Consider the following 24,247-nt stretch of genomic DNA (forward strand, 5'->3'; position numbering starts at 1 on the left):
GCATACAGGTATAACAGAATAGCTTTAGTGTAGTTGTTGTTTTAAACTTGAGTATGAACTTATACAAAATGCAGCAAGATATTTAAAAAACAGTTTTGTTGATTAAAAAACACTATATCGGATTCATATCGGTATCGGCAGATATCCAAATTTATGATATCGGTATCGGTATCGGACATAAAAAAGTGGTATCGTGCCATCTCTAGTATTTAGGCCTCTAATCCTGTGACGTGATTCTATAATCCAGTAACTATCTTCAAACTTTATCAGTCACAGTATTAATCTTTAACATGCATCCCGATCCCGTGATCTTGGATTGAGAAATTTTACACTGCTACATTACTCAGAAGGCCGATCTGAGCCACGTAACAAAACACATTGCTTGTTTTCACAAACACTGAATTCACGCTCACGTGACTTTAAAGAATAAAGAGGAAAGGTAGACTTCCTCTATTACGAATACATTTTAAACAGTGCAGCAGTGTATTACTTCATAAAAAGTGAAGCTATTTACAAGCCAATTAAAGCACTGCATTTATAGTATCAACACACACATAAACATCACTGTGTGAGTGTGTGTGTGAGTGTGTGAGTGTGTGTGTGTGTGTGTGTGTGTGTGTGTGTGTGTGTGTGTGTGTGTGTGTGTGTGCGCGGTGCTGAAGGAAATGGAAGTGAAGTAGTGAGCTGTTTCCTGCCCTTTAGCACCTCTCCGCTTTTGTCTTGTATTTTAAGAGGGGTTCAACCTCATTGTCGACAATAAACACTACAAAGTGCCTCACCACGGCCCTCCCATGTAACGCGCACACACTTTCACAATCACACACAGACACACACACACCAACACACACACCCTCGTGCTGAACCTCAAATGGCGTAATTTGAATTTAAATGGAAGTGTACAGTATTGTGCTCTGGTGAGTAAAGAGCATCATCCATTAGTGAGGACATCCTTAGGTCTCCTTTAAATAACCCTTTGCTCTGCCTTCCCCGTTCTCTCTCCCTTTCAGGCTTTGTAAGTAGATGACAGATCAACAATGAGAAAATGATGAAAGTGCCTATGAGGGGGTTTTTTTCCTCCTCTTTTCTCACTTAATATTAGATTGTATAAAAATAATTAACCTGCACTGGCAGAATAATCTCTTTGGGAACCAGCGAGGTTTTGAACACAAGGCTCAAGCTTTGACAATTAAAGAGCCATACTAATGATTTTAAATGGCTCGGTCCATTATGACGAGGGGGCGAAAAAATAATAATAGTTCGTGAGTGATAATGTCCGAGCATCACAGTCAGAAGACGAGCAAAGAAACAAACAGGAAGATTCTGGAAAGCACACTCGAGATTTAATCAGTTTCTTGTGTTTTTCTAGCACGCACCTGTGAGTCTTTGTATGCTGGAGCTTGAATAGAGGCTGAAACCACACAGTGATAAAATACAGTACAGGATTCAGCAGCTAACTTCACAAACATCCTTTTTCAACCTAAATGACAATGCTGCTATTAAATAAGCAAAGTAAATATGAAGCTATAAACAACAATTGTGCATTTTTTCAGTGTTGGGGGGGCAGTTACTTTGATGCTTCTGTCTAAAGAGTTGAATGAGAGCTACAGTGTTAAGTTGTACTACATTACAACCTCATTCATGGCTCAGACAAATGCCATGCTTATTTAGGGTTACAGACACAGCCTGAAAAAAACAGTAATTATGCACTATGTAGTAGCATTACTACTTTACTACTACTTTATTACTACTTTACTACTTTACATTATGTACTATGTATGCATAGTAAAAACTGAAATGAAACATAACAGCTTAATCTGTTTCGCTTTTTGGCTCTTGATTGGCTGTTGGAGGTAGAAGTGAGATAACGACTGTCTTTCCTATAGATTTACATTCAAGATTCTTTTGGCACCACATTTTTATTACAATAAAACCAGCAGAGTTAGATTAGCTTAGGCCTCAGATCAGTATGTTCACCAGCTGGTTGGTGAGTGGTTGTCAGCTCTCGCTAGATAAAATCCGTCTCAGAGAGGATGCTTCACCAAAAACCTCCTTGTAATTGCTTTGATCGTTAACAGATTGCATAGAAGACATCAACTTGTCTGTTAACACCCTCCAACTATCCGCCAAACGTTAGTGAATGTGGAAAAGTTGAACACTAACCAGAAATTGAGACAGTTTGACTTTAGAGTAAAGGTTGCGCCTTACTGCTCTACTACAGCACATTTCAAAAGGTGTAACTTTTACTTTGAAGCCAACTTCAAAGTAAAACTCTTTGCAGCAGCAACCAGTTGGTGGATATTTGCAGACAAGTCAGCATCTTCTGTGCAAACTACGTGCAACCACATTCACTTTTGCTAGCAACCAAAGCAATCACAGGGAGGTTTTCAGAAACCTCCAACAACCACTCACATATACATATACTAATTTTTCCCAAGCAACTGGTGGTTGTCAGGCCTTAGCAAAATAGATGGAACCAAGGTAAAACAGTCAGGCTGGCTTCTGTTTAAAGTAACAAACTACATCTACTTCTAATGCTCTCTGAATAATCATAACATATTTAATCCATATAAACCTTCATCTCTCTACAATAGAGAGAAGTTAACGTAGAGATATCGAGGTCACAGATCCAAAAACACCAGTTTAATGCTTTGTGTGGGTAAAAATCTCAGGGTTTTCTTAGAAAATCAGACGCTTTAAGCATTATAATCCCACTGAGTTATTTTCTTGAAGAGATGTTTCCTCTCTTTTCTGTTCACACATGCAGCGGATCAAGGGCAAACGTTCATCACAACAGAGCGCACTGTAGCCTTTGACTACAAATGAAATAGACCAGCTTCAGTTTTTATCCTCTGGCCAACAACCTGAAACAGATTTACTGTACATGGCTCTTTTGTTTGAAGCGAACAGTTGCAGTGAATCACACCAACACTCGGAGAATGCGCTCCAGATCCCGATCATTTGTCCAAAAAAGCGTGGAACATATGTTGAGACGTCTACCTAATTCTCCTCTGTACCAGTAACCTGTCTCTTCTACACGCTGATGTCCTGTGGCTAAAACAATGTCAGCGACAGGAAAAAGCTGTTGGGTTATCTTGTCGTAGCACAGGGGCCACGCAACAATGGCAAAACGCGTCCGCTGCCAGAGGAAGCGCTTTATACGTAAACTGGGAATTGATGACATATATTTGATGGCCGGCAACGGTTTTGAACTACGAGCCTGACACTTCAAAGAGATCAGGTTTCCTCATGAGCCTATTTCCTCCCTGCATCGAGTTTTTAGGGGTGTGAGCTTGACAAAGGAAAGGGAGAGAGAGAAGGAGGACTTCGTACACACAAACACACTGTGCTCGTGCACAGGGACGGACAGATGTATGCAGGCTTGCTCATGCACACACATAAACACACACACACATACGTGCACACAAGTATTAGAGCTCAGGCAGAGTGCTTGCACTTCAAACAAATGGGACTTCATCAGTGTACATCAGTAATGGTTCCAGGCTGCCCCAACAGCCTTAATCATTTCCAGACGTGGGGAGACAGTGCATGCTAGACGGATAGTTCTTTTGCTCAAGCCTTGCTTGCAGGAGTTCCTGAGTAAATTAAACATTTAAATACATATAATAATATGTCCAGCTTGCTAACCGAGATATATATATATTTATATATTTTTATTTTTTTTTAAAGAAGAGCTTTAACTGATGGCATAGCCTTACTCATTCAGTAAATCTTAAAAAATTAACACTGCATTTTCTCCCTTTTGCATAATTTTGCATTGTCAACCTGCACAGGAAGGAAAGTATAAGCATAATCCTCCCAATAATCACAGGTTAACCACATAGTAAGTCCGGTAAGTCCTGCAAACAGAGATCAAGAGAGGTTAGATTCAAGAAACCGCAGAAGGACCCCACTGTTGCGAATAGCTGGCTGTGTTTGATTTGGAACAAAGCGTTGCCTTGAATGGTGATATTTTATCTGGAGTGATCGTTGAAGGTCAAGATGGCCTTTACTTTATGTCCAAAACAAACAGCGCATTTGTCGTTCCTTGGAAAGTTAATGTAGTGTGACTATCCAGAGCAGAATTGCTGTATTTAGAATCAAGTGAAGCTGAAAATGGCTAGGTGCTCCAGATACAAATAAGAAGTCATCAGTCAGGTCACTGTGGGCTACAACAAAGAATGTGATGATGTTTGTGCACCTGTGAAAAATCTTTTGTACAAAGTGCAGTGTGTGTTTTTAATTCCAAGCAAAAGGAAAGAGGGGAGTCCTTTCACTTTTATCTTCTTAAAAAAAAGCACCCTTTGACTCTTGGAAAGCAGAGAAGAAGGCGCAGGAGAGTTCTGCAGGATTTAACGCCATCAGGGGAGTGAAAGCAGTGGTCTGAATCACTTAAATGTCCAAGCACAGAGTGTGTTCTTAGCATTGTGCACAAACAAAACATGAACGTACAAGAGGGAGAAAATAAGCTGGTTCCTATTTAAGTCTTCATTCCAGCTGGGGGAAAGGCAAATCAAAAAGCAGAGGTTTTGTTTTCCCTGTTTTTAAAATAATAATAATAATAATAAAAGGATAAATGGCAGGATTGTTACTCAGACTAAAATGGACAGATTTGAGAGTGAGAGAGACCATGTGTGGTGACAGTTGGTCCCATCATGTGACGTCCCCTCGGCAGACCAGTTGGATCTGGAAGTGGTGGTTGGCTGGTTGTCATTTCCAGGTCACGCCTGATTGGACAGTGGTCAACACCACAGCCACACCCCTCTGTGGGGAAGCTAATCTCTAGGTAGCAGGTCCATAAGAGTGAAGACGTATGTGTGTGTGTGTGTGTGTGTGTGTGTGTGTGTGTGTGTGTGTGTGTGTGTGTGTGTGTGTGTGTGTGTGTGTGTTATAGAGTGACAGAGATGAGATGATTGTCCTGGACTAACAACAGCAGTAGTTTGTAGTGGAAACTTCCCTATCTGTATACACAGAGGCACAAAAACAAAATCTTCCACAACTTTCGTGTTGTCTCACACAATGTCTTCCTCCTCTCTCACTTGGCTGTTTGTGCACGTATGCACACACACACATAGTGAGCAGCAAAGCAGCACCAAAACCAAAGGGAAAAAGCCTGAGATTCCTAATCATCATTTGGGTTATTTTCCAGTGATCTTACACCACAAATATCCGACAAACGACACGCTTCCTTAATTTAATAAGAATACAGTTTACGAGCCATTACCGGGCCTGACATCTGCACGATGTTCCAGCTGACGCACAATTTGTGGTTACAGCTTCATCTCCTCAACAGTTAAAGCATATAACTATGTTTGACAGTAAATTATTGCTTACCTCGGCGTGTGGAAATGTTGGATTTAGAACAGACGAACACTTCATCACGCTCTGTGACTGACGAGGGCAAGCGATGGCTCTATCTAAAGCACCTTTCTATTAGGAAATACACACAGAGCATCCGATGTCTGAACCTCAGTCGAGCTCATCCATCACTCTCTGACGCCTTTCTTTAATTCCTTTAATTGCAGTTTGGTCTTCTGTGCAGAAAAAAATTGCCCCCTTCTTATGATTTTCATTTGCTTTTCTCCACATAAATGACAAATTTAGTTATGTTACAGCTGTTTGCTGTGAGTATGAGGTTTAATTAAGAATTCAGAGATGCGGCTCATGAAAAGCAAAACCTCATTTTAATTTATTTTTCAGATTAGGACGGTCCCGCTTTTAGAGCTTGAATGTTTACATTACAATGTGTACACTGGCCACAATCAGGACTTCTACTGAAATGTTCAGAGGCATCTAGGGGGAAATAATTACCCTAAAAAGTTACCAGTGCCACTCGCAGCGCATTGAAAGCACAGGAGTACAAGGAAACTGTTGCACCACATGCCCTGCTCTCCAAATTTGGCTTCGGGGGACTTTAGTCCTCTTCTCCAGAATGAAATTCAAGTTGAAGGATCGCTGTTTGGATGTGATGCACACCAGTGTGCACATACAGGGGGTCAGAATGGGACTTCCAGGGAGGAATCCAAACACTGGAAAACCAGAGGTACGTCAACCTGAAGGGACATGGGAGCTGCACATGTGCAGTTGCACATAATGGACTCCTTGAACTGAAGGTTCAGCATAAAGTACATCACAATTAAAATAAATCATCATCTCTGTGTGCAAGTAATGTTTTATAACCCTAGGATAAAAGATTTTAGATAGTGCTATATAAGTAACACCAAAAAACATGACCAGCAGGCACATCACTGAAGAACTATACTATACCAACAGATATTATTAAGCTGATCTTTTACAGTGAACAACACCCACATGTAGTCACGGTTTATGCTGCAGGGAGTAATGACAGCTCATTAACATGGAAAAACAAGCCAGCGCTAATGTAAATTGGCTTGAGAAGAGAATGTAACTAACCTCTAATACGATAAAGTGGCTGGTTGTGTTTCTTAGGTTTGTTACTCTGAATGTCTTGGTTGAATATTAGGAAAGTGTTAATTCCATAAACTCGCATCCACAAAGCTTTGAGAAGCTTTGGTGACAACAGCATACAGAGGTATCACTCGCTGCCTTTCAAAATCGAATGTGGTTTCGTTAGACAGCCGTCACTACCCAACTTCGAAACGACTTCCTCGTGACATTGAGAAACTGTCCACTCTTCCTCTTTCTCGCCACTTTCTTTATCTCTCTTACTGTCTTTGCCTCCCACCCATTGCATGAGAACTGCGTGTCAGGCTTGTCACACACTAACGCTGACATGCTCAGAATGGCTTCTTATCTGGCTTACTTGTGAAATTGGCCTACGACGCTCCTATGATACGGTCAGACAAGCTAGCTATACAAAAGACAGGCAGAGGCAGGAGGAGACACCCAAAGAGTCAGACAGTCGAAGCCCATTTCCTGAGAGCAATATTGATCTGATCATCTCCTCTTTCCCTCTTCCAGCTCCAGCTCCTTCCCTTAGACAGCCTTCGGAGAAAGAGGTTGAGTGACAAAGACAGGGGAGAGGATAGAGGCTGAAAGAGACAGATAAGGGGATGACGGCACTGCATCTGTATTCTTTCTACCGGGCACCGCAGTTCAGTACTGTACAGAAATTGTGAAGGGAACAGATTAATAATATAGCCGCACAACCTCTCAAGTGGTGTGGCTCCCAAGCACTCCATTAAAACCACAAGTGCACAAGCTGCAGTAAAGCACTTTAGTCAGCAAGCCCTCAAAATGCTCTATCTGTCCATCTGAAATGCACACCCCTCGCGCTCAAGTTCATTGCTATCAATCAGAAGCTATTAGGCCCGAGGAAAAAAAGCCACAACTGATAAAACCTTCACCGAAGTACATCTTAATTGATGCTTCCATATTCATCCTCCGTATCCCTGTGGTGCAACGCTGACGTGATCTACAAGCTCATCAGAAGGATATTAACCAACTCAGTTTCGTCCAGTGAGACCAACCAAATAAATCTGGACCATCTGAGCACTCACATTACAGCACCCAGCCCATTTCCTCATATTCTCTTCTTCAGTCCTTTGGGCATTCAGAAGGTGAACATTTTAGTGCTGCAGCAATAGAAAGTAGTCATAAGTCTCCTTACGCTAGTAGCCATTCCTTAGGTTTTACTAAGTTTTTCACAATGAAATGAATGTTTTTTTTTAAAGAGTGTGCTTCATTATTCATTATTAAGAATTATATATCCACTGGCATATTATCTGGGACTGACTTGAGTCATGAAACATAAATGTCTAATGTTATGCAAATCTCCAACTTTTGTATAATTGAAGAAAAGCATTGCAGTGAGTACGCAGAAGCTACCAATATGTGGCTGATTGTTTAAATATCACCCAAAAATGAAGCTCTGGTCATCATCATCATCATCATGTTCAACACGTGCACACAATCGGGGGAAACTCAAGGTTCGGTGTCTTGCCCGTATGCAGGCTACAGGAGCTCGGGATCGAATCATTGACCTGTAGACCACCCGCTCTACCTCCTAAGCCACAGCCGCCAAACTTTCTGCTTCTCTTACACATAAATTATACTTCTGCGTCAGATCTACACCATAACCGAAACCCCATTTTTAACCCCTAGCATCGGTGGCAGGGTTCATTATTCACACTGTCACTGAAGATAGGTTCTAATAATTGGGGCTTCCCAGCTCAAAGTCCACATGAAACCGGATCGTGCTGACGTGGTAACGGCATAGCTAATATCTCAGTGCATTTTAGTGAGTGTCGCATGTGTGGCTTTTGCACATTCTCTCCAAGCAGGGTCCTCGAGTGTAACAGCATGGAGTCTTTTCAAAAGCGACAGCACGTCTGAAGCAGACGATCTGTTGCTGTGTTGCTACAGATGAGGAAAGGAGAACTGTGAAAAGTATCCCAGCCAGATTCCCCTGAAACTGTCGGAAGTTCATGTGTGAAAACTGTGTGAATGTTTTCTCTGCATCTTCCTTTCTTTATGTGAAGATTTCATATCTCTCCTTGTAGAGATGTTATTTTAAAGTTCCCTGCCTTCTTTGTCTCCTGTGTTTGTTGACCTCCTCATTTTTGAATGTTTCTACCTGTGCCTCCGATTTAGTCCTTATATGTCTAATCCTGCATCTTTGCATGTTTCTTCTAAGTTTATCCACTTGATCTCTTTTCTCTCTGTGTATTTCTCGGTGTGATTCTGCGTGGTTTCATCTTCCACTATGTGGTTGACCTGTTGGATTTTTATCTGGCTTGCTTCACTGGACCTTATGTTGTTGGACTTAACCTTTGTTGGAGTGTGTCGGAGAGTTGCTATCAACGTTTGTTTTTCTACAATTTACCTGTTTTCATCCAGCATTCTTTTCTACTATGCTGCTTTTGGGTCTTTATCCCACTTTTAATTTTAATTTTTATGTTTATTTAAGCGTTATCTGACAGTATGTTTGCACTAAGTACCGCAGCAATTTCCTAAGCGTCGTAAACCTGCTCAACATTTGGCAATAAAACCCTTTCTGATTCTGATTCTAAACTATGGGCTTAAACTTACCATTGCACCTGATAACAATATGACAGTTTGCCTCTCGTTTTCAGCTTTTAGTTATCTGCCCCAGGCAGATGCAAACAAGTTGGTTAAACTGAAGCTTGGCTTAAAACACCTAAAGCTCGGGCTTGTGTGTCAGATAAACACACCATGCTTATTTGTGCATCTATTGAAAAATTATTTGCCACAATAAAAAAAAAAGTGGCAAACCAAACTAATCAGTCCCTAGCAGATTTTGAGCATATCTGTGAGGGCCAGTCCTCTCACCCACTGCAGCCTTCCTGCAAACCTGAGCCTGTCCCCCTGCTGCTACTGGCATGCGTGCTGCTAACCTGTAAACAATTCATGAGGGCTCTCTCCATATTTCATGGGGCGAAAATGGATGCTTCATGTCAGGAGTGAGCAAGAGTGGAAAGGGAGAGCGACAAAGCAAATAGACTGAGCGAGAGACCGATGACAAGAAGTATGACAAAGAAATGAGATGGGAGAGAAGAATAAAATAGGATGAGGGAGGGGAAAGGACAGAGAGAAAGGGAATTGAATCTGCACAATCTGTGCAGCGGATTCCCTCAGAGCTCATCTCATATCTCTCTACAATTAACATCCATTTCACCTCATTCATTCACCGGGCTACTCTTGACTGTACGTGCGGCTTCCTTTGCTCGCCGACGCTAGCCAAGCGCAGGTGATAGGGCAGGGGATAACAGGATGAAACAAAGGCCAAGAAAGGAGGAAGAAAGAGAAGAAGAAAGGCAGATGGAGAAGGAGAGAGACAAACGCACATTCACTCGGCTCGGCTAATGAATGCGGCGGGTGGCGGCTCCTCCGCAGGGAGCTGCCCTCATAACTGACAGGGCCTGGCTGGGTGTAGTAATTGAAAGTAATGATAATTAATATCATCGGCATAATCACCATTCGTTATTACAGGGAGGATGTTTATGACTTCCTCTGAACGGGAGAAATAAAGCATAGTGTGTTCAAAAGAAGGGAATCTCATTAACCTTTTAGCAATCCTAATCTTGTTTAATATCAAAACGGGAAAAGTGATAACTGTTTTGCAGGAGAGGCACGGTTATTAAAGATTTTTTTAAAAATGAAGAGAAGCAATAAAACATATTCATATTCTGCTACTTTTCCTCTCCATCGAACTGGGAATTGATGTTAAATCTGGATAAATTGGATTTGATGTCATGGATAACAAGCTGGGATTAACAAACACACACACGCATACAAGACTGCTCCTGCATCAATGGGATCAGCATTTTCAGTTATAGGCACCCACAACAATCAAAGAGAAGTGCAGTTGAGAGGGAAATTATGGTAGTCAAATGTAGGAGATAAGCAGAGGACTATGACCAGGAACAAAGTCGGTCTTTAGTTTATGGCGGTTTCAAGTTGGTGACGTATCAGGAGGTGAAAGGAGAATGTCATAATAAACGAATGCGAATCACGAACATTACTCTACTTGTTTGAGTACGACGTGCGATGTATCACCAAGTGAAACATACTGGAAGATTAGTAATATCATGAGTGAAATATGATTGTGCTCAAATTGAGCAATCAGGCCAGCTCCACTCCGACGCGCTGCATTTTTCACAGAACACGAGGAAAGAAACTGAATTATGAAGGAGAAGATGTCACTCAGAGGGGACAAGCTTCAACCAAGCATGCAAGGGGAAAAAATCCTTTTCTCCCTCATGCACCCTATTAAAAAACAACACCCTATAGTTATTCAGTTAGTTCAAGTACAATTACATGCCTTTCAATTGCAAATCAGAGCAGAGCTGTGAATCCAAATAGACAATCAAGTAAGGTCGCTTCCAAAAACACAGGCCGACGTTAAGCCAACTGCAGCCTATTAGGGAAGGGACATATGTAGGTAAATTACAGCGTGCACCCAGGGGATATGCAAATCTGCAGGACCTCCCGCATGACTTACCTTCTTTCTTTCTTTTTTTTATCATGCAAGCCATGTCGGTGTTATAAGCCTCGTAAGAGAAAGCACAGGGAGTGTGGGCCAGTGAATGCCTCCCTTTTGTGATGAGGTTATCAAATGCTTTCCTAATAGCCAACAGCCCAACTTTGCCCGTGTGAAAGGATTAAGGAGAATTGTTCTGATAACAGCAGCTGAATTGTTACAACTTTAACACAGCCGCTGTGAACGTTAGGAAGAAGGCGAAGAGCCGTTTCACTGTGTGTCTTTTTTAGAGACCAGACCTCTCGACGTTTTCCATCTTTGCCCGTTAACAGTTTGGTAGCTTTTTCTGCACTCCTCTCTTGCACTTTTGAGTGAAACCTCTGCCTCTAATAGCAGCCGCTGGTGCAAAGGGTGCTTTGAGTAATTAGATATGGATTCGTATTGATTTGCCATGATTGGTGGGATAAAGGGAAAACTCACAAGTAGCAGCTTTCCACACTCCTGTTTTCTTTTTGTTTGGTCTTCTTTGTGTTTTTCCTGCACTACCTCTCCTTAATGGCCTCGATTTTCAACATCTCTGTCCTCGCCCAAACCCCTCTCCGTCTCTTTCTATCTCTCTGTCTTTCATTCTCGCCCAAGCTCTCACAATCTCTTTCTCGCTCCCTCCTGGACCACCCAGAAAGCTGTCTATGTGTGCTCCAGCTGTTCCCCTGCTGTGGCTTGAGTTTGTGTTACTTTGTTTCCGCGTGGTTACGATTGAGGAACCCCCCCCCCCACTCACGCACGCACACCCTGCTCCCTCCACACCTCAACCCATCTAACCCCCCCTGTACTGTTCTGCCCCACATCTTTTCCCCTTTCCCTGCTCATGCCCTAAAAGAATCGGAGAAGGATGGCTTTTGTATCAAGTGCAGGTGTCCTGGGTGGGTGAAAAGGGCCGCCGAGGCTATGGCTGCCTACCGTCAGGGGGTGAGTTTATTCAGCCTGGGATCCCCCACCTGTGGCAGGTCTTGACCCACATGAGTCAGCCAGTTATTCACTGCAAAAAAAAAACCTTTGTGGCTGAATGCTATTATTAAAGCCATTATTCTCTGTGTCGCCACATACACACAAGAGACCTGGCAATGCTGCAGAGCTGCTTGTTCCTCATGAGCGATTCATGGTTAGCTACTCATCCACGCTGCACACCAGTCTAGACTGGTTTGAGGTGAGAAAAAGGGAACAAAACTGTTGAATGATCGTAAAGAGAATGAGGAAACTGGACTGACAGTAGACTACACCATTTACAATTGTGTGAAAAAGAGGTTTTTGTTATTTTTAAACAGGACTCTGTGCAAGTGCTCTCTATGATTCTTTCATGATTCGTTCAAAATAATTGGAAGCAATCGTTTTCTGTTTAAGTTTTTCAGTTTCTTACATCATCATTTACAGTGTTGCTTCATTTCAATGAGGTTTTGCATTCATTCATGCACTGCTCTCTAAAGTTCTTGCCACAGCATGAGGCCTGGCCTATTCCTGTTGCATTGCAGCACCTTGATTTTTCTCTTTTCTGGCCATTTGTTGCAGATTTGATGCTGTGCCCAGAATCATTGCCCTGTTGCATGACCCCATTTTAGCCAGGCTTTGGCTGTTAGACAGATGGCCTCATACCTGACTCTAGAATACTTTGGAATACAGCGGAGCTCATGGTCGACTCAACAACTGCAAGTTGTCCAGGTCCTGGGGCTGCAAACCAAGAACTATCAAGCTGGGTGGGTTAACTGCTTTAATCTGGATGAATATCATAAAGTTCCAAATGATTCTTATGAAACTGGTTTGAAATGAGCAAAATCTAGCAGGTTCTGTGATGTTGGAGTAAATCACAAGAATCTTGTCCATGTCCTGTTGGACTCTTCCTTTATTTTCAGGTTTGGTCAGGTTTAGAAAAAGATTGAGGCAAGTTATTTACATTTCATGAATGAATACCAAGGTAAAATAAATGATAAGACTCCTGATGATTAGTAGGCACTATTATTTTGTCAGTTAATAATTTGACAGTTACATAACTCTTTGCGTAGTTTTGTTAATAATGTAATATTTGATCTAACCACCATAGGAAATTTCCAGGCAAAAAGGTTTTTAAAAAAGACCCCGTTGACATCTATTTTTTCTTAATGCCTGCAGTTTAAACAGTGAGACTTATCTTGGATTGCAGTTGCCAGGTGAGCTTGGGAAGATTTGCCTCATTAGTAAAACACAACAGCAGCCTTGGGGGCAGAAATAGGGGCAGGTCATCCCTTGGCTCTGATCTTCACACAGTTTTGCATTTAGCTTCCAGATGGGTCAATGCAGGGCACAGTGAAGAGCGTGCTGATTTTAGTTACATGCCCCCAGGACAACTCCACCGTGGAGCCTGAGGGCGTGGATCTTCGTCCTGTTGATCCTGCCATATACCACACTAAAGCTCAGGAAGTGAGATGTTCAGTGTGTGCATCGCATCAGAAAGAACCACTGCCAAAGGGGGTTTTGTGTACCTTTCACATCTAGATTGTAGCTAAAGTTCAGTCAAGTCTGTGTCTTCCTCTGTCTCATCCTCACCATTGTGCTCATATTTGACAAACCTGATATGAGTCTACACAATTTGTCAGTGCATGTTTTGTTCCAGCAAGGGATTTCTCATGCTGAAGGTGTCCAATTATCCACGGTAGTAGAGTGGGGACTGTCAAGTCCCTTCAGAAGGGGCGATGTGTGTTGGAGGGGTGGTTGAAAAATAAATAGTTTGTGATCCCAAGGAGTCCCTTAACAGCGGAGAGGGAGTGGTAAGAGGTGGCTATGGAGAAGGTTAACCTCAATTTAATGAGTGTGCTTGTAAGATTCAAATTTCGGCACGAGTAATTTGAAGATTGCACAACCCTCCTCTCTGTCTGTTGTATCACTGGACCTTGAAAAAGAAGAAAACTTAAAAAATAAATAAATAAATCTGCCATTAAGCACAAACAAATTTTCCTGAATACTGAACAATAATCTAAGAAAATACTGAATTTAACACTGACTTTTAAAGATTGACGTCTTTAGCCATATCCGGGTCCAAATTCTCCTTGGATTCCCAAACATCAAGAAAACACCAAGGCACCATCGAGAGCTGAAATTATTTCAGCTCCAATCAAACAATCAGTCTGTCTGTTCTCACGTTTTACTATCAAGTTTATCATTGAAAAAGAGGACTTAGAAGGGTTAGCAGCAACAGATGTTAGCAGGAAGTTAGCAAGCTAGTTTCCACCTAAAGATCATGAACCATGTTCTGACTGCAGTGTTTCTAAAACGCATACAGCTCTGCTATAACTTTGGACTTAAACAAAGACATAAAACTAAATAGCACTGATGTTTGGAGGGCTAGAGAAGTGGAGTTATTTGGGAATATAGTCTGGTGGCTAGCTATAGAGCAAAAGTTAAGCTACATTAGCATAGGAAAGATGCAGGACAAGGGTTAAATTGTTCTCAGTATAAGTTTGTGTTGAGAGTAACTGATTTGGCAGAGACAAATGTATGGAAGCTTGTTTCTGCGACTGAAAAGAAGTCAAAATTTCAAGTTAATATCTGAAATCAACACGTTATACATCTCAAAACTTTTAAGTATCTTTAAATTTTGAGTTATAGCTGAATAATTCAAAATTTTGACATCGTTTACACAAAATGATGAATTAGTACGTTAAAATTCTGAGACACTAACCTGAAATTTTGACTTACAGATGGAAAAATAAGTTTTCTTCAGTGGCAGAAACAAGTTTCAATACAAACGTCATCACCTGGTAAAAGGAAGACTTTGAAAATGGACCAAACTTCAGCTGAGAGAACGTCTGAGATGATATTTCCATAACACGAGGTTAGTCATTAATATGTGGTTTCATGGTTTCGATTATTTGCTATGAAAAAGCTTAATGTTCACAGAGAAATATTAGCTGCCCTGAGAGTCGTTCTTTTCTGAAGCATTCGAATATCTTATTTAAATAAAACAAAACACAAAACATTACAACTCATCAAAAAAGCAACAGCCTCAGCACGGTAGACGCCTGGACTGGAAACGGGGCCAATAATGTCATCACTTAACAAGCACTTGTTCAGCTTCACATTTCCAATGAAATGCAAGTTTAATTCAAGGTCAAGGTCTCAAAGATTTTATTTTGAGCTTAAATTAAAGATCTAAATTAAGGAAAAAGTTCTCACGTTTATTCCTGACTAGAAACACGAATACTGGGTTGAGAACATGTAGTTCCTGTGTTTTTCTAATAAAAATTAGCCTTTCTCTACCAGCACAACAGCCATTCACATCATCCTTTGTTAACTCAGAAAAACTCTAGAAACCAATTTTGTATTGGAAACAGGCTTCAATAAACTTACAGCGCCGGCAGAATTTGTTCCACTTGTTAAGATCTTATTGACTCCTGCTCCTGTTTATGATTATCAGACACACTGACAAACAGGCCTCCTGTATCCTGTTTAAAAAACATTAACAAAAAGAATTCAGATGTCTTGCCATTAGTCGTAAATACTTATATATTATCATATGAAATCTTTTTGTTGTCTCCTTTCTCCTTATTCCTTATTCTTCTCTTCCTCTTTTTCTTTTACATGCGCTATTCAATATCCCCGGTGCTCGTATTACTTAGAGATTCAATACCCTGTGTGAAAAGCAGAGGACCGTATAAGCCATCCATGAGTTTACTGCTTCCTCAGACACCCTGCCAGCCCTGACACTTGCTTGTAGCTGCCCCACGCTATCACACACAGCTAGATAACTCCGGCCCTCCTTACATACATATCTCCTCCTTTTCAACTTCCAGGAACTTTTGACCATAAGATTAAAATCTAGCTCCATTTGAGATGTTTTAGCCATTCTGGCAAGCCCACTAATATCTACTTAAAGACAGAGATAGATTAACGAGGATTTGAGCCGCTTGATCCGGCGCCAGAACGAAACTATTGCTTTTAAAGATTAAGCAAGTTCAGAGGAACCGAGGAGAGATGAAAACATCAAGATGTCGTCAAACTGATCCCAAAGGGATCTTCGAGCTATTTTAGCGCTGAACAAAACAAAAGGTGACATGGCTCTTTCTTTTTTTCCCATTTCAGTACATCTCCCTTTATTTTTCAGCAGATGTGATTACAAGGATTTTTTTTTCCTCTCTTTTATTTGAAAGGAAACTCCTTTGGGTTTATTTCCATAGTGTGCGATATTTAACCATTCAATCTTTCAACATTAATTTGGGATTTGTTGCCCCCATGCCACCCTCCCTCCCTGCATCTCTCACACACACACACACACACACACACACACACACACACACACACACACACACACACACACCCAGACTCCCCCTCTTCTTGGCTATCGGACATCAATCTAGCCAGCACCGTCTGCTAAGCCTCACTGGGCAATTAACCACATTGAGAGTGAAAGCTCTAATCAATCCCTGGCCTTCTCTATCACACACGTATACACAAGTAAACACACACAAAACATGTACAAATGTCTTTGCCATATATATTTTTGGGGGTGTTTTTTTTTAATAGTTTTTACACATTTGATTTTGTTCTGCTTTGTTTTGTGATGTGATTCAGGATTTTTTTTTTATTGGCTGCAAAACAGGAACTTGGTGTAAACCTGTTTTTAACTGACTCATGTGAGTTTAAATCTTTAAAGTCTCTGTGCAATTAAGAGAACACGCAAACTGATAATGCTATCCCTGGTACCTTTTTTGCATTTAGTTTTAAAAACAGATTCTTCAGCTAAGTCTGGCTAGAAGAAGCTTCACAGATGAGTTATTTATAACATACCATGATAACATATCATCTCACAAAGCTGGGGGTAAGGGATAGGATAAGTATAAGCCATAAGGCTTCAGCCTATTCCTTTTTCGGTTTCTGTTTTAGTACTTTTATGTAAAATTATAATCTGTTGTTGTTGTTGTTGTTGACTGAAATAAATTTCAATTCAATTCAATTCAAAGCTCAGACTGGTCTCTTGAACATAGATTACAGAGCACCTCTTGGTGTATGACGTTACCACATCAATATAGACCAAAATCTCTGAGCATTGTTTTTGGCACCTTGATGAATCTGTGCCATTAGGAATTAAAGCAGTTCTGAAGGCAAAAGAGCGAAAGTGTCCATATAGTTCAGTTAGTTTTTATTTTGTCTTAATTTCTATGAAATAGTTCAAATGTTTTACATCTAGTTTTAGTTTTAAAGTTTCATTTTTGTTAACTATAGCAACAATTGTGCTGCAGATGCTTTCATGCACTCAGACCACTAGTGTTTAACATATCTGTGCTATGAGCACACCCACGACACATTTTACCGAACTTCCCAGTTATGATATATAAATATATACATTTGAAATATTGTGCAAACAAGAAGATTTGAAAACCGCATATTACAGGTCTGCACATAGGGGAAAAAAATCAGGCTAAAAATGTCTAGAGAAGAGCCTGCAACCCTTCTGCCCGTGGGCTAAATGTGAACTGTGAGGTCGACCGCTGCGAAATTCAGGCATCCTTCCTCAGCTTGTCTTATTGATTCATGTGGGCCTAAATGTCAGCACCAGCAGGGCAGAAGACCCCGATAACCCCCCCTCCGGAGAGTGCAGGTGACGGGGGGGGGGGCTAAAGGCAGCTTACATAGTCTTGTCTCAAAATAGCATTCATGTCCATGACGCTGTAGACATGATTGATTAGGCAAAACGTGATTTTAAACGCATATAAAATAAAAGTGCACATGATCAGCAGCTACTATTATCCCTTCTATCCACATATTCCTATCAGCAGAACTGGAATAGGGGTCGAGACTGAAAGGTGGGGGGAATACATAAATATCATGTCATCTACAAACCATGCTTAGAATTATTGATCCGTGGACTATTGATTTGGCGTCTTTGTTCGTGCATTTGAGGGTAAGTTCGGCGCTTTGATCATTTGGTGCGTTACGCTGAATCTACATCAAACAGAGGACAGGAATCAATAGCTCCTCCCCATTACATGAATGATAATGAAATCAGCATGATCATTTGGATGCTGGTGATTGTTTATACTTCAGCTTTTACGTGATTTGGGGACATGCTGAATCTTCTTTTAGGATTTCTTACTTGTACGCGTACGTTACTTTGCCTCCCACAGTGCAAACACCAGGGCAAAGAGTTGGAAAGTAAAAACATGCCTGTAGTTGTGAATGTAAGTCTAAATGTGTGTGCCACTGTTAACTCTTTGAGTTGTTGTATATCTAACCAACCAAACCCAGTAACGCATGCAGTATGTGTACTGGGATGGACCTGGGTCTAATTCTGGAGGCGAGCTTGAGGAGAACAGGCATTCAAAGACTAATAAATAATCACCCGCAGATGAAAGGGCTCACATCTCAATACATTAACTTGCATGTGCTGTCTGCTTTGATAATGCTGAACTATGAGGTTAATTGCTAGGTTTAACTAAAGCAACACTTTCTGCTGACATTTGCCTGCATGTTCAAACCCCACCCAGTGTACTATCTGACTTGTGCCAGAGAGCCCACGCAGATATGTCCTAATACGTAATTTGGGTGCAGGCAAATAAGATAGATACCACCAACTGTAACTTTCACAAGTGGTAGAGGTGGATCCCATACTAGTAGCTCAGTTAGAGAATCAAACTCAATTGTACTTTGAGTCAGTGCCAACTTGTTACTCATGCTGCAGCAGTGGCTTATGGGAAACACTAAAGACTGTATATAAAAGATGGACATAGCCACCGGGACTTTGCCATACCTCTTTTTGACGCTTCAGTGGTGTAGCTGTTGCCATGTGCTTCTCTGAAGCCAGAAGTTACCATATTTGGATCAGAAGTGTTAGCGCATGGTTGCTAACTTGCAACAAACCTGGATCTGTAAAATGGATCAGTAAAACATACAAGCATGGCGTGCATAGACTCACCAGCCACTTTGTAACGTTGGGTTGTGTTGTGTGGTTGAGAAGAGGCGGCAAAACGCCTAGCTGGCTAGGCGGAAGAATACACACCCACGCTGGTATCAGTAATCCACGGTGGTTCTTTAATACGCATTCTTCAGCAACCGTATAAAAGCCCGGCTGAACGGCTGCGGCTCAACAACAAAAATGCCCAGCGTTCATACAACCCAAGCGCTGCAAACAAAACAAAAAAAAGGGTCTGGAAAAGAAAACATAAGTCCCTCTCTCGTTAAGCACGAGCGTGAAGGCACGTGTCCCCACAATCACAGAGAGAGAGAGCAGTGGCACAAACTGATGACACCATCAACCCTCGACTTGGGTGTCTTAAAGGGACACCACACCATAGTGGCTGTTACATATTCCCCCCGGGTTAAACAAAGGCTGCCCTCAGCCGGACCCAGGTGACCCTCCTCCCGCTACCCCCTTTCACCACACATAGCTACTTTAGGTAGTAAGCAGGTCGTGGAGGAATTGTTACACACCTGTACAGCATTGGTACAGTCCAGACTTAACCAGCCTCCATACATGGTCAGCAGGATAAGAAGTTAAAACCAAAACAGGGAAATGTACAGTGCAATATTGACAAACTGGCATACATGACAGTGTCCCACATGGTGAATGTCCATTTAAACAAATGTTAAAGAAAGAAAATAAACTTAGGATAGCCAGGACAATTGCAGAATGAAATTCCCTTTTTCTTTCATTGCGTTTCTTCTACTTCACAAACTTGCAACAGACAGCATAATATGTGAAAACAGTACCAGAAAGTACTGTAGAAAACCCAAACAACAGTCATGTTACAACAGTAACCAACACGAAATACATAAGAAAAAAAATGCAAATTCAGGAACTACGGCAAAGCTGGATCGAACCCACGCCCAGGAAACGCAGGTCCACGCACATCCAATGGAGCCACGACGAAGAGGCCAAACAGAGAACGGCGCCACAGTCCACAAACCATGCTGGAGCAGCTCCAGTCGTTGCCATGGAAATGCACCGCCGCGACCCTTTGATCCTCCCGACGTCCTCGTCCAGGCCAGCCTGGTCCGTTCCCGCGAAACATGGCGGACAGCCACTTTGCCGCGTCGTACCTTTTTATGTACCAATCATCAGATGCTCGAAGATACTGCATACTGAGGTCCAAGAGAAGATGTTCGGGCGCCATTTTGTAACGTTGTGTTGTGTGGTTGAGAAGAGGCGGCAAAACGCCTAGCTGGCTAGGCGGAAGAATACACACCCACGCTGGTATCAGTAATCCACGGTGGTTCTTTAATACGCATTCTTCAGCAACCGTATAAAAGCCCGGCTGAACGGCTGCGGCTCAACAACAAAAATGCCCAGCGTTCATACAACCCAAGCGCTGCAAACAAAACAAAAAAAAGGGTCTGGAAAAGAAAACATAAGTCCCTCTCTCGTTAAGCACGAGCGTGAAGGCACGTGTCCCCACAATCACAGAGCGAGAGAGCAGTGGCACAAACTGATGACACCATCAACCCTCGACTTGGGTGTCTTAAAGGGACACCACACCATAGTGGCTGTTACAACTTCATTAACAAGTGCTTGTTAATGCAAATATCTAATGAGTTAATCACATGGCAGCAACTCAGTGCATCTGAGCATGTAGACATGGTCAACATGACTTGTTGATTTAAGTGATTTTGAACGTGGCATGGCTGTTGAAGCCAGATGGGGTGGTCTGACTAACTCAGAAAACGCTGATCTGCTCGGATTTTCCCATGCAACCATCTCTAGGGTTTAAAGAGAATGGTCCCAAGAAGAGAAAAAAAGCAGACGGAGTACAGCAGCAAAGGACCACAGTGGGTGCCATTCCTCTGAGCTAAGAATAGGAAACTGAGGCAAAAATTCACACAGGGCACGAAAACTGAGTCTCGATTTCTGCCTCAACATTTGAGGTAGGGTCAAGAATGCTGTATACAACATGAAAGCATGGATCCACCGCCTCATATTTCAGGATTTTGTTAGTGGTGGTGTAATAATGGTATAATGGAGACTACTTAGCACCAACTGAGTATCATTTAAACCCACTGATGATGTCCATCCCTTTATGACCACAGTGTACCCATCTTCAGTTGGCTGCTACCAGCAGGTTACCGCATTGTGAGACAAAACTTAAATGATTTCAAACAGGTTTCTTGAACAGGACAATGATTCGCTTTACTCAAGTGGCTGCCACAGTCCCCTTATTGCAGTCCAATAGAGTATCTTTGGAATGTGGTGAACTGGGAGATTCCCATCATGAATGTGCACCTGTGTGATCCTCTCATCTCAGTATGGACCACAATCTCAGAGGAATGTTTCCAGCACCTTATTGAATCTGTGGCACGAAGAGTTAAGGTACTTCTGAAGGTAAAAGGGGCTCCACCAATGTACTAGCAAGGTGTACCTAATGAAGTGGCCAGTGAGAATCTATCAGCATTCAGCTGATAGATTGGTCTTAACTTTAACATGATTTTTTAAGAAAATGCAACATTTTCTTTGTGCCAGGCTGTAACTATGTTTTTTTCTGCTTTAAAACTGACCAATCTAGCATGGTTGTTTATTGGGACCAGCTCTTTTTGTAGTTTTTACCCAAGGTTTCTGCTTGGGTAAAAACAAATTTATTGCAGTTCTTCCACAGAGAGAAATGAATATATGTAGCAAATCTGATTGTAATCCACCCAGTACTTCTTAAGCAGATCACCCCTATGTGCACTTTGAAATACCACCAGCTCATTGTTTATATGTTGACATATTTCAGAGAAAATGTTCATCTGCTGGTTATATAAAAAGGCAAAAAGGAATTAAAAAAGTCTGAAGGATTCATCCTCCAGACCCGGTGGAGCTCTGTAGCAAATTTCAAGGCCATCTATCAATAAGCTTTATGGACAATGCAGTGAATCTCTTGGAGAAAATAAAAAACTGTAGTGGAAATATTTCTTCCATTCTGGTGGCCTAAACACACTTTTCAGTGAACCAGCACTGCTCAGTAACAACTAGTTTAAAAAAGCAGCATCATTATACAGTTAGAGTTCTCTTCGGGTATACCATGGAGACAAAGCTGCATATTCATCTTAATATCCCCTCCCCCTCTACACACACACACACACACACACTACTTTTAACTACCTCTACCTCTGTGGTTCAAACGGAGCAACCATCCCACTCAGTACATTAGAGTAATACCACAGCAAGCCCACTGATACTGAGGGGGATGAGGACATCCAGTCAGCTAACAGTCACTACACAGTGCTTTAAAAAGAATCCAAGAAAGCATATCTGAAAATATATACACATGCATGCATGTGTATATGTAGTTTTAAAAATATGAAGCTGCTTAATGCATTCAGATCACATCATGCTTTTATTCTTGCTGGTCTGCAAAGTCGCTCTGTGGAACTGCACCAGTGACATCATTACACTGGGCGTGAAACTCTCTTCTCTATAACAATAAGTTTTTCTCAGTTGAAAAGTTCCTAAAAGTATAGCATCTCCCACCATTCAGGTCGAGCTTTAATGTTTAACCACGTGCTCTGAGGTTGTGTGGTTGTGGTGTGGGAGTGGAGGGGGGCAGTCATTCGCATTCAAATTCGCGTTAGGGAACCCTCACTTTTTCTTTTTGTCCCCTAACAACTTCTTAGTGGAAATGTTAAATCCCATTAAAACTGCAGTATAAAACTAACTGTCTTAACATCAAAACCAAGACACAAGAGTAATTTTTTTTTAAAAAGAAGAAGATAAACTTTATTGTGACCACTGGTGTTTCCTCGAAATGACCTTAGCAAGCTATTGCTGCATAGGACTTTAAACGCGCCATGTAGTGCAGGATTACTAGAAAAAAATGCTTGTTACGATTACCACAAACACACCATAAATCCGTAAAAGAACACGGTATAGGCTTATCTAGCAGGGCTACGTGCTCGGGGTTGTCTCTCGAGAATTTTTTAAAGTTGCCGCTGATGGTGGCGGTGTTGTGCGAGGAGGCGGAGGCAGTGAAAGAAAGGAGCTGCTCTCGGTAAGCACAGCAGTGCCGCTGGATCTGTCGACGACCTCAGGCTCCAGCCCCCCTCCAAAAGAAAGGGAAAAAAAGGAAAGCGACGTGACACCTAACGTTTTATTTTGTAATTTTATTTATTTCTCGATGTCTCGTCGCCTCAAACAAGATGTAACTTTTCTGACATCACCACAGCTACATTCATGCATTTGAAAGGAGCCGGGAGCGAGTGCGCAGAGACGAGAAGCCGAGCTGTCGGAGCGAATGGAACTTATTGTTGTGCATTTGTTTTGACTATGTTATCCCCAAGTGAGTTTGGCTTCAGTCCGTCTCTGTTCGTCGTCGACTCTTGAATATATATATTTATATATATACACATCTGTATATATAGATATATATATTTCCGGGGGATTTAATCCGAATTCTTCAAACGGGGAAACACCGAAGGAGGATTCTGCAAAGCCAGCAAGCTTTTCCTTACAGAGCCGGGGATTTAAATCGTCCTTTGGAGCTCCGGGAGAAGCGATAGTCAAAGAAAGAAATTCATGTGGCCATTCTCTCTATAGCCAAACATTTTTGGGGGATTGCATAATGAGCAAGGAACGACCTAAGAGGAATATCATCCAAAAGAAATATGTAAGTGAACGCTGGTATTTTTATTATTATTATTATTGCCAGAAATGCTCACTGATATCGGCTCTATTCAAGTTTGCCTTTGCTCGCCTTGATGAAAACGCATAAACTTTCCATCACGGGCTGGTGAAGGTTACCATCATGCAGCCTGGGCTCCATTTGGGTCAAATATCCTCCAAAATGTAACGCCTTTAAGTTGCCTCGACGTGTTAACAATAACATGTCTTCTTCTTTCCTTTTTTAATTTAAAGAGACAGCAATGTTTATTCAACGTCTGCTGCAGCGTTTCTTCGACACCGACCATGTTTTAGGCTATTTGAACATCGGGTGCTTTAGTGGTGCTGGTTGTAGCAGTGAAGGGGGATTGCTTCGCTTATTTTGGCCGGTTTAAACCCGTGATTTTGTGCATAGCATGCTTCGGCTGTGCTACAAGGCCCCTAAAAGGTTTTAAATTAAAAGACTTGGCAAACAGTTTCCCAGAATACGCTTTTGTTCGCTAGCCGTTTCTTGCTACTCAGAGTCGTGAAGACGAGCCTGTCGGCCATGGCTCGGCTATTGCGACTTCATTTCGTCCCATGCTGAGCATTTCGGAATATATGGCTTACTATAACCCGTCCTCATGCTCGAGTCTATGGGTGGCTAAGTGTTACAGTCCTGGCGCAGGGTGTATATATATCTGTGTGTGTGTGTGTGTGTGTGTGTGTGTGTGTTTGGCGTGGGGCTGACAAAC

The 24,247-nt window shown here is 41.8% G+C and overlaps 1 protein-coding gene across 2 annotated transcripts in view; it reads left to right on the top strand.

Moving 5' to 3' along the window:
* Positions 1 to 22,528: 22,528 nt before the first annotated feature.
* The window catches only part of jarid2b (jumonji and AT-rich interaction domain containing 2b), a 105,774-nt gene continuing 104,055 nt past the window's right edge, over positions 22,529 to 24,247 (top strand). The window contains exon 1 of one of the 2 annotated variants that reach the window (XM_085396393.1): positions 22,529 to 23,520. In XM_085396393.1, the coding sequence (XP_085252519.1) occupies positions 23,476 to 23,520 (45 nt within the window). In that variant the 5' untranslated portion in view covers positions 22,529 to 23,475. The remainder of the gene's footprint in view (positions 23,521 to 24,247) is intronic. The other variant, XM_085396394.1, reaches the window with a different exon arrangement.

This window comes from Rhamphochromis longiceps, linkage group LG22 (genome assembly GCF_057381845.1).
Source record: "Rhamphochromis longiceps isolate RC_006_pf linkage group LG22, R_longiceps_female_GT1.1, whole genome shotgun sequence".
Classification (NCBI taxonomy): Eukaryota; Metazoa; Chordata; class Actinopteri; order Cichliformes; family Cichlidae; genus Rhamphochromis; species Rhamphochromis longiceps.